This window comes from Pteropus vampyrus, unplaced genomic scaffold, assembly GCF_000151845.1.
Source record: "Pteropus vampyrus isolate Shadow unplaced genomic scaffold, Pvam_2.0 Scaffold187, whole genome shotgun sequence".
Classification (NCBI taxonomy): domain Eukaryota; kingdom Metazoa; phylum Chordata; class Mammalia; order Chiroptera; family Pteropodidae; genus Pteropus; species Pteropus vampyrus.
In genome coordinates, this window is record NW_011888968.1 from 805,888 (window position 1) to 816,824 (window position 10,937).

Genomic DNA, 10,937 nt, shown 5'->3' on the forward strand with positions numbered 1-10,937 from the left:
GTGCCAGGGCCCATCTAGAGTCTGCATGCCTGGCTCTGGCAAGTGGGCCTGCAGGCTGCCGGCGCTGAGCGAGTCCAGCTAACGCAGCCCAGGTCCGGGCCCACTGACCCCCGCCTCCCAGGCCCAGCCATGTCAGGAACAGTAAGAGGCCCCCGAAGGCCGATCCGTGAGGGGCAGGGCCACAGGGACATGGCAGAAGCCCGGGTCCAGGGTGTGGGGACCCCGCCGCCCTGCCTCCCAGGTGGTCCGGCAGCTGGAGCTGCTTCCCCAGGGCAGGCCCCATGTGCTGCCTGACATAGTACCTGGTAAGAAGCACCTGCCCCCACCGGCCGCCCCCATGGGACCACATCCCATCGGGCACAGCCGAGGCCTCCATCCTCTGCCAGGGGCCAGAGCAGCCACCAACCTCCACTCTGTCTCCTGCCCAGCCCTGGCCCAAAGCAGGGGAGACTTCATCCCCTCTCCCGCCACCCCAAGCCGCGAGCAAACGCCACTCCAGACACGAGGCTCAGTAGCCTGGCCCCGGCAAAGGGACCCCGTCCCAGATCACCCGCCCCACAGCTGGTTCAGCTCTGCTGCCAGCAAAGCCTGTCACCCCGGGCCCCCCGGGCCCCGAAAGTGGATGGGGACGGAGGCAGCAGCCCCTTCTACACCTGGACACAAGGATGGGGACATGCTGGGTCACGCCTGGTCGCTGCTGACCTGGACCCCTGGTGGGGGGAAGGAGGGGCCACCCAGGAACCCCTGGAGGAGAGAAACAGGCCCTGAGGGTCCAGGGGTACCTCAAGACTTCAGACATCTGTGCAGCAGGCTCAGGGACTGTGGTCCCCACGTATGCTCTAGGGGCGGCAGGCTCATCCGCACTTCCTGAGACCCGGCCGTTGAGGGGTTTTATGGCATGGGGGGCCTGGGAACACACCGCCCCTGGGCACTGCCAGCGCCACAAGCTCCACTTCTGTCCAGCTCCCTAGAACCCAGCTCTCTCCACCTCCCAGCCCAGAGGGGACCATGGGCAGGGAAGGGCCTGGCACCCTGTCCCGTGGCTCCGTGTTCCCCATGTGGGATGGGAGGTGTGCGGAGCCATCCCGCTTCAGCGGCTAAATGTGTACCCCAAGTGCGCGTGGGCCCCGAGCGGCAGCTGGCAGGGGCACAGACCCCTTTCAGGCCCCACAGAGGACAGAGGCCTCGCTCCAGCGCAGGGCGTGGCCCCAGCAGTGAGCCCTGAACCCTGAAGGCCCACAGGCTTCTGACCACTAAGGGGGCCTGTGGGACCTGGATGAGGGGCAGGCCCAGGGGCTGTGACATCAGAGGACAGACACGCTGATACAGTACCCAGTGATGGGGAGGGGCCAGGCCCTGCTCCCGCTGTCTGGGGGTGGCTGGGGCGTGAGGCGACAGGGTGCCGCTCTGCACAGAAGGCTGTCCTCCTTGGTCACTGCTCCGGGGGTGGAGGAGGCTCCTGACTGACACCAGGAGCTACAGCTGGTGCCCTCGGGCGACAGGCAGCCTAATAAGGCAGCGAGGTGTGGCTGCGGGGTGGCCTGAGTCAGCCAGCCCCCGCCTTCCTCCTGGGGCTTGAGTCTGCGTCCCCCAGGCTCAGGCATCCAGCCCCTCCCCCTCCCAGAGAGCTGCACCGAAATACCTACCACATGACACAGCTCCCTGCCCCCACCCAGCTGCTGCCCTCCGAACCTGCCTGGCCCCCACAGGGGATGTGGGGGCGTCGACGAGCCACACGCCCCACAGTTCCAGCGTTCCCTGGGAGCCTGGCTCCCGCCCCAAGGCCAGCGCTGGACAGCCTCGGGGGAACCCAGGCCCTATGCTTCACCCAGGCTCTCAAGGCCGCAAGCTGACCTAGTCCCACCATCTTACCCTCAGCCTTCCCTGGCTGGCCTCCTCCCCACCCCAGCGCACAGCAAGCCTGCTCAGGCCCTGCCTCCTCCTGGAAGCCCTCCCTGACTGCCTGTCTGCACCTCACTGAGCTTATGATCAGACACCTTGATGGGCCATCGTGCTGGCTCCCAGCCCAGAGCTGGCCAGAGGCCTAGGCCAGCGCCTCTCACACTCACCTACGTAGAAGGTGTTGGGTGCGGGCCTGTCGCCGAGCTCCAGGTAGAGGAGGTTGGTGGTCTGCGGGTCATGGCGGAGCCACAGGGCCACACCCAGGATCACGCCTCCGGCCAGCTGGGGAAAGAAAGGATGGAGGTTACCTGTGGCTGCTGGGAGGGGTGGGTGCTGCGCACCCCTCCCCTGGGCCCGTGGCTCGAGGGCCACCGTCTCCAGGCCACGTGCACTGCCACCCCAACCTCTGAGACACCTGCTGCCTCTGGCAGGCGTCTGCTCCGCTGCCCTGGTTTCTGGTATGGGGCACCCTCCTGCCAGCGGGGACGCCGCCTCGCAGGCAGAATGCTGGGGAACCGTACCTCAGGGACGACCGGCACTCCCCCAGCGGGTGCCCCGGATACCGACACCCCGACCGGAACTGCAGGTTATCTGCAGCCCGGCCCTAACCGGGTGTCCTGGGTTTCCACCTGCTAAGTCTGGCGGGGGGCCACACCAAACCCCAAGCACCCCAGGGAACACAGGGCCCCCCTTCCGGGGGTGGCACTGCTAACAGTCCCAAGCTCGCGGGAAGCCCCGCGGAGGGGACTCCAAGGAGAGGGGTGGGGTCTGGTGGCCCCCAGGGCCCCGGCAGGGCTGGCGGAGGGAAGTGGGGAGGGGGAGGCCGCGGGGCCTGGCGGGATCCAGGAAGCCTGGCGGGGCGGGGGGGGGGGGGTGCAGGAAGGGAAGAGAAGGTGCTTCCCAGGAAGGAAGCCCCGAGCTCCCCAGACGGCCGGGGAGGGGGCTGCCCTGAGAGTCAAGGCAGGATGGACGGCCCCGTGCCCCCGCGGGCTCATCCCCTGGGACCTTGGGGCTCAGTGGCAGGGGGCCTGCCTGTGAGGACGAGAGCTGACCAGGCCCGGCCAGGCCCACGCCTGCCTGAGCACCGGGCCACCCAGGCAGGCGCCCGCTGCCCTCTGCCCCTGGCCCTTCTCCGCCTCTCTGCCGGCGCCATGCTGGCAGCCCGGGCCACCCCGCAGCGGCACCAGGAACCTCCAGACGCTGACCCACGCACACCCACAGCTCCGAGACCAGTGGGGATGAAAAACTGAACACCGAACCCCGAGAAAACCAGGTGACCGTCCGGCACCTGCCCCCAAGGCCCTGGCCGGGGAGGGCGTCTCCAGGGGACGGCAGGGGGACACACTCCATCCAGGGCGTGAGACTCAAGGCCCCAGTACCAGGGCCCCCAGGCAGGCGACACCAGGACGTGGCGATGGGGTGGGAAGGGCTGTGGGCCATGCCGGGCTTGGCTGGTGGGGGCCCTGGCACCCAGCTGCAGCTCGGCTCCCACCCCCAAAGGGATGCTGTCCCCCCAGAGGACCCAGCACCCTCCACTCCCCCTAGTACAGCCCCCCAAGTTCCACTCGGTTTCCCAACCTGGTGTGGAGGAGGAGGACCCCCCACGTCCACGCAGAGCCGAGGCTCTGAAGCCTTCTGTCCCTGGTGGTCCCACTGTCCAGCTGGCCCCCGTCCCCTCCCGGGGCACTCAGGCCCCTGCAAGCCCCTCGAAGGGCAGAGCCCTGGGCTCCAGACTTCCTGTCTCTGCTCTTTGGTGCCCGTCACACCCAGAGGAGGGCTGGAGGGCCGTGGGACATGAGCAGGCAGAGGCAGGGGGCAGGGCAGGCGCCCCAGAGTCCTCGTCCTCCGAGCTGGCTGCCATCTGCGGCTCTATGGGAGGTGGTGAGGCTGAGGGTTGCCATGGTAACTCGGGCTAGAAAACGTCACTTATTCTGTTTTGAAGCTGTGGTCCAGAGACGGTTTTGTGAAATGTCCCAGGCCGGGGGCGGGGCGCCCATCCAGGGCCTCCCTCTGTAGTCAGAGACCAGGACCTCGGTGCCCCCACCCACGGCAGAGGAGACGCCGGCGTGGTACAGTGGCTGGCTGGGCTGGGACCACCCCCATCTTCCCTGTGCAGCCCCCTCACCCCAGGGGCCGAGGGCACAGGCCTGCCTGGGGACACAGCCCCGGCAGAAACGCTACGCTACCCACCCCGAGCACTCCTGGTGGGACTGGACAACGCCACCCCTGCTGTCTGGGAAAGGAAGGGCTTTTGGGACCTGCTCCTCCAGACCCCCTCGGCCCCCACCCACCCTCCGGTGGCTAACATACTGGGGTCCTGCCTATAGGGCAGGGGACAGCGTGGCTGCGGTGCTCCCTCCCACCCAGCCCCCCGTCATTCCAGGTCCTATGAAGACCAGCCTGGGGTGCATGGGAACGGCGGCCGGGGGCGGGGGGTTGGGGGGAGGCGCTCCTGCCCCGGCCCACGCCTCCACCCCTGACCCCATCCCTGACCCAGGAGGGCGGGGCTGGGTCCCTGGAACGGTGTGACTCAGAGGGCCAGCCACAGACTCGGGCTTAGGTGGCTGAGAAAGGACGGGCACCCAAAGTTTGTGAAGCGCTCCCAAGACTGCAGGACGAACGATGCGCGCTTCCCGAGGGAGTGGAGATGCACCAGGCGCTTCGCCCGAGAGGCGAGCAGACGCTCGGGAGTCGCTCGGCGGCACGAGCTGCGGGGGATGCCCGCACCCCGGAGAGGGGCTGCACTGAGCCCGCCAACTGAGGGCCCGCAGGGGGCCGGGCTGGGGCCTCGGGGGCTGGGGAGGGGGTGTCTAGAAGTTAAAGCTCCTCCCACTGTCAGTCCCGGCCATGCCGTGCCCCCCCACCCGGCTCCTCCCCACAGGGGCCGAAACCGGTGTCCACACTGAGCCCCGCACTGGGAGCTCCCCGGATGTGCTTCGGCTGGGGAATGCAGAGATGAACAGAGCAACCTGTGGTGACCACCTCGTGGGACCCTCCCAGCGAGACGTGAGCGGTCACTGATGCAGCACCTGGTCGGGCTCAGACTCGTGCTGGCCGACGCCCAAGGGGAAGGAAGCGTGTCACCTTCCGGTCTCACTTAAACAGAAGTGGAAGATGCAAATTACGGGAGAGAGGCCAGTGGTCGCCTGGGATGGGGGTGGGGGGCGCAGGAGGGACCACAGGCCCCGAGGACACTTGCAAGGTGACGGATGTGTCCCCTGTCCTGAGGGTGCTGGTGGTTTTACTGGTGTCTACTGGTGTCAAAACCTAACCAACTGCACGTGTTAAACACATGCCATTTATGCCCAGTAAAGCTGTTTTCAACCTCACCCGAATCCTGGCCGACGGCGCTTCTAGGCGAGGCCTTTGGCGGCGCATGTTCCCTCTGCGTCCCCAAGGGCCCACACTGTCATCTTGGTGGCAGTGGCCAGCGCCTGAAATGCCGCGGTCCTGACCACAGACCAAGGATGCACATCTGTTCACTGCAAAACAGCGTCCAGCGCTCGCGGACGGCACATCACAATGGCACCGGGCAGGGCCCGGAGACCCCGGCAGCCGGGCCACCCCCAGCCCGCCTGGGCACGCCTCGCGGCCCCAACGTGCTCGCCTGTGACACGGGGAATCAGGAGCGTGAGGCGCGAGGGTGCGGCGTGCTGCGGGCCCCACAGGTGCTGTCCTGTCCCCGCCCCGCAGAAGGGCCAGCGGGCCCGCGAGGCACCGCGCCGGAGGGTGGGACGCGCCGTGGCCAGCCGCTCCTGCCCCGAGACGCCCCTGCGCGGGGTGCCACTGCCCGACGCCCACAGCCCCACGCAGGAGTCCGCCGCTTCGGCCGCTTCCCTCCTCCCTTCCGAGAACTGCGAAATAGCGGCACCGGCCAAGCGCGCTGGGCGCCTGCCCGGGCCGGCCGTCATTTCCAAGAAGCCACTGGGGGCGGGCTGCCCGGCCGGCCTGGGGCACCCTCACGCCAGGACCCGGCCAGGAGCGGGGGCCTCCCCGCCCCTCCCCGCCCCCACCGGGCAGGCCCAGTGCCCCCGCGTCCTGCCCACGCATTCCACAGGCAACAAGGCCACGGCCCCCGCACTGACGGGCTCCGAGTGCTGGCTGCTCTCTAGCCAGTGACCTCAGAGGGCGGCCCCGTCGTAACCCGGGGGCGCTGCCCGGCGGAAGCCACACCGAGGGGCCTCGGCTCTGTGCAGGCTGCGCCCCCTGACCCGAGCCCACCATCTCACGCGCCCTTAAGTGCCGGCCCGGCTTGGCAACTGGGGAGCCCTGGGAGCCTGGGAGACTGTGCCCCAGGTGGGGAAGGCCACAGGCAGGAAGTCAGGCAGGTAATGCCCTAGAGACACTGCGCTACATGGGGGATGAGGCTTCCGGGACGGGGTGTGGAGGGGAGGTCGGTGCAGGGGGAGGATCCCGGGTCTCTGCAGACCGACCCTCGCCTCCCCACACCACGAGGGGCCAGGGCCCATCGCAGGCCTTCCTGGGGACGGGCACTGCCCCCAGGACCTTGCTGAGGCCTCAAGACAGGAAGGAAGTTGCAGAGGGAAGACAGGGCACCTCACCTCTGCGGCCAGCGGAAACCTCTCTTGGCCCCTTGACCCCAGGAAGCCGTCTGGCAAGACATCTAAAAATAGCTGGGGAGCTGCAGGGAGGACACGGGCCCTGCTGGACCCCCTCGGCGGGGGACACACGGCCCTTCTGCCCTGAGGAGGTGAGTGCAGGCCCCCAGGGCAGCCGGCCACCTCTCAGGGCGAAGTGCAGTGGACCTGGGGTGCCAAGGGCCAGGCTGCTTCCGGGGCCCGATGCTGAGCATGCCGCCCACCCCCCAGGGCAGGAGGGCCAGGGAGTGGCCTGCTCCCCAACCCCAAACTCACGCCACTGGCTAGAAGAGGCCGTCTGTGGGAAGCCCCTTTCTGCCCCCTTGGCCCCTTGGAGAAGCGTGTAGATGCCGATGACCCAATGACCTGCCAGAGGATGGCGGGGAACCACACGCATCCACCGAGGACGAGCCGGGTGGGCCAGACAGCCCCTGGGGAGGTAGACAGGAGGTGGGTGGGCTCGGGCAGGAGACTGGGGAGGGGGCGGAGGGGCCCCAGGGCAGGTCAAGGGGGCTCTGGCCAGCAGCACTGCAAGGCCACCTGGCACTGGCTGGCCGAGGGCCGGAGCCTGCCCGCACCTAGGCGCAGCCCCCACTGCTGCCTCATGTGGTCACCTGGGAACTTCGGCATCCTTATCACCCCAGTGGGCCTGGTGACAGCCTGGCCCCGGAGGGAGGCGAAGGGCACATCCAGCCTGGCGCCTGCTGGCACAGGAGACGGCCACTTCGTGGGAGCCGGAGCTGCTGCCATCTTGAGGACAGAGGAAAAGGCTGTCCGTCCAGGGGGTGTCGACCGCCCGCCTGCTCCACAGGCCTCCGTGCCGTGAGGACCCCACGTCTGCCTGGCTCTGGCACCCCCTGCACTGTCCGAGGAGCCCCCGCAGCCAGGTGCTGACGGCAGCTAGGACGGGGGACAGCCAACCGCCAGCCCCTTGGGCATGGTCCCTGCCCACCTGCAGGGCCTCCCCCAGCATCTGGGGCCCGTCAGGAGGAGTTGAGGTGGGGCCCCGAAGTACATGTGTGGGGCGATGGGGAGCACCGAGGAGTCCAGAGGCTTCCGGAAGTGTGCTGGCTCAAGCCGCATTCGGCTGGACAAGTGGAGAACAGAGGGGTGCCAAAGGCCGGCTCTGGGCAAGCCTGGGTCTCCGTCCAGGAGTCCCGGCCAGCGGGCAGGCGACGCCGCCAGGGCCAAAAATTACCCGGCCCTCGCTGGGTGTCAGGCCTGGGTCCTGGGGGCCGAGGCCAGAACCAGAGCACCTGGCCTTCTCCCCAACCCCCACCCCAGGGCCAGTGCAAAGGTGACCGTCTGCCCTTCCCACGGGTTCCTGGCCTCTCAGCCTTATCGATCTGATGACCCAGTTTCCGCCCCGCCGCGGGCTGGGGGCAGAGCACTCGAGAGGGATGCCCGGTCGGCCCCCGTCCTGGACGTGGCGGCCGCGTGAGACAGAGCAGCCTGAGCTCGGTCTGGGAACAGAACAGGCGTGGGGGGGCGGGCCGGGGAGGGCCCCGTGGGCACCAGAGCAGGGCCTGCCTCTCGCTCCTGCCCGCTGCCCAGATGCCTGCGGAGGGGCCGACTTCACACTTCCTCTTCACCAGGCCCAGCCCAATTGCCATTTCCCCAGAGCTCGGCGGCCAGACACTGGGGGGCACCGGGGGCACTCCGGTCGCTCACCCGCCGAAACCAGGTGCAAGACATCTCCCCCCGCCTCCCCCCCCGCCGAGCCCGCCAGGCCCGCGTCCCGGATCCCGGAAGCAGGGCGACAGAGCTACTCAGCGACAGACGGTCATGTGCTGTCTGGAAGCGAGAATTAAATGCCAGTTAGCGAGGCTTCTAATCAGCCTCGTTCTCGGCCGGGTCTGGCCGCCCTGCCTCTGGAAGACAGCCACCGGCTGCATTAGGTGTCAGGCCAGCCAGTCCCGGACAGGGCTCTCCAGAAGGACCAGTGGCACCTCCAGGGCTCTCTGGCCGGCCCCCGAGGAGAGAGCTATTGACATACCCGTTTCACAGATGAGGACAGCGGGGCTCATGAGGGCCTGTGGCCCGCCCCGGGTCACCCGCTTGAGTGGGTGAGCCGGGATGTGACCTCTGCTCTTCCTGATCTACCCCAGTGGCAGGAGTCCAGGTGCCAGCCCCTCTGCCAGGCAGCCCCCTGTTCCGCCCCGTCAGACAGGACCGCCACCTGGCTGGCACCATCTCTGCTCCTCAGGCCCGACCTCGTCCCCGCCACCCACGGAGCCCCAGAGTGCATGCCGCCGGGGCCCGGGATCTTAGCACGGGGAGGGCAGGACAGCAAGTGTGTGTGGGTGTGCCCGTGCCAGAGGGCGTACGGCCCCCACCGCCCCCTCCTGGAGAGGCACACCGGGCTGCCCTGAGGCCCGCTCCCATGTGGGGGCCTTGTCACTTAACGCTCTAAGATGCAACTTTAAAAAGTTGCCCCATCCAGACACGCACTGTCATCCTCCTCTCCCGGCTCCCGCCCCTGGCACCCCGTCCTGCACAGTGGCTGGGCAGCACAGTGAGTGAGGCAAGCCGGGCCCCTCCCCCAAGGCCTGGCCGCACCGGCCAAGGAGCATAGTCTTCCTGCTGCCAGCAGCCCGACATCCACTTCCTGAGCCTGGCCCCTACCAGCCAGCCCCAGAGACGGCATTCGGAAGACACCGCTTCGGGGGCGAAGCAGCGGAGGACCAGGACAGTGGGGTGCAGAGAGGGGCTCCGACAGGTGTGCCCCCCAGCCCCACAACCCCTACCGCAGGGCGTGATGCAGCATGGGTGGGGGGCGGGGGTTGCAGTGACGACCTTGGTGACTGTGGACTGGTAAGTTCTCAGTGCTCAGCAGGGGAGCCAGGAGAGGCGGGGCCTCAGAACCGTTTCCTTAAGTCTCAGTAAAGAATGGCTCCTGGGGATGTGTGAGGCCTCTGCCCCAGCTGCCTGGGAAACCACCAGACTCACCCCGCTGAGCTCTGGGGGGGCCTGGCCTGCAGACTCACCCCGCTGGGCAGGTGGGAGGGACTTGCCCACCCCAACACCCGACCCAAAAACAAGAGTCTGCTCCTGGAGAAGTCCTTCCTCTGTCTACCCTCCTGGCTCCCACATCCAGGCTCAGCTTGTGCGGGACAAGGCTCAGGGGCCAGCAGAGGGCCGTCTGGATGCCCTGTTGACCCCAACTTGCCCGGCCAAAGCAGGCAAACACTAAATTCACGAGGACACCACTCCTCTGCCAAGGCCCTGGTGGCTGCTGGGGGCCACACCTGGCCCACCCCCAGGGCAGAGGCCGATGGCCTCAGTGGTGCCCACCAGGTGCCCCCAGTTGATGTGACACCCCCACTCTACTCCCAGCTGGGGTGCAGTCCGGTCCCTGTCCTCCCCACCCCAAACCCTGCACTGTCCGAGATTCGCCCTGGGGTCCTGCCTGTCCAGGGGGGAGGCAGATGTCCCCAGCCCACAGACTTGCTCCAGGGGCCATTTTAAAAGTTTACTGTCCGTATATCCACTGGAGAAATACACTGTCCACCCAAAAGCATCTGGTCCTCTGTGGCAAGGCAGCATGGAGGGGCCTGGGAGCAGGTCCCAGTCCCTGCCCAGGGGACCGGCCATGAGCGGGGCTCCTGATGCTCGCACACTTTTGGCTCCTTCCCCCGCTCCCCTGCCAAGGCCAGCACTGACAGGAAGTGGGAACAAAAGAAAAAGCTCCATCAGTTTCAGGCCGGCAGCTGAGACCAAGATCAGGAGACATCTGAAGATGACCACCCCGTGGACACTTCTCTCCCAAGTGGATGCCCCCGGCCAGCCCCAGGCCCCCGAGCTCAGGGACACCGGGTCTGTGCCCCTGCCCAGGCCTGACCCAGGCCCGCTCCCCTCGAGGCCTTCACCGCCCCCCAAGGCCAGGCTGAGCTGGACTCTCCCTCTGGGCGAGGAGGGCAGGAGGATCGACTCCCCCAAACCAGAGCCACCCTGGTGTAGACAGGCCAGCGCACGGTCACACTGGGTGAGTGCTCTTCTTGTCTGCCCGCCCCAGGCCGGGACCCCCGGGAAGATCCCCAGGGTAGCGACAGCTGACTGGGGGGTTCGAGCTGGGATGGGTCATGAGTGGGGTGGACGGTCCCCGAGATTCGGACAGCGTGCGCACCCCCCACCTGGCTGTCCATCCAGGGGCGGTGGCCCGGATGAGCTCATAGGGGAGGGACGCCCTGAGCCCCGCCTCCGAGCCCCCGCTCCCCGCGAGGCAGGGTGGTCCCAGAGACAGCAGCAGGGGGAGCTGAGCGCACCCGGGACAAGGCCCGCACCTACCCGCACCCGCCACCATCAGGAAGCGGAACAGACCAGAGTTCGCCAAAAGCCACAGCCCGGCCGCTGGGCTCCGGGCCCCAACGCCCACAGGCCCCCAAATCTGGCTCGCGGCCCCCAGGCCCGCGGTCGAGGGGCGCAGCGGCCCCGGAC

General features: G+C 68.1%; 1 protein-coding gene across 1 annotated transcript in view; it reads right to left on the minus strand.

The window, feature by feature from the left end:
- CD81 (CD81 molecule) overlaps positions 1–5,295 on the minus strand; it is a 10,852-nt gene extending 5,557 nt beyond the window's left edge. Inside the window, exons 1-2 of the mRNA XM_011371305.2 lie at positions 5,233–5,295; positions 2,070–2,184 (exon numbers count right to left, since the gene is read on the minus strand). Coding sequence (XP_011369607.1) covers positions 2,070–2,184; positions 5,233–5,280 — 163 coding nt within the window. The 5' untranslated portion in view covers positions 5,281–5,295. The remainder of the gene's footprint in view (positions 1–2,069; positions 2,185–5,232) is intronic.
- Positions 5,296–10,937: the final 5,642 nt, after the last annotated feature.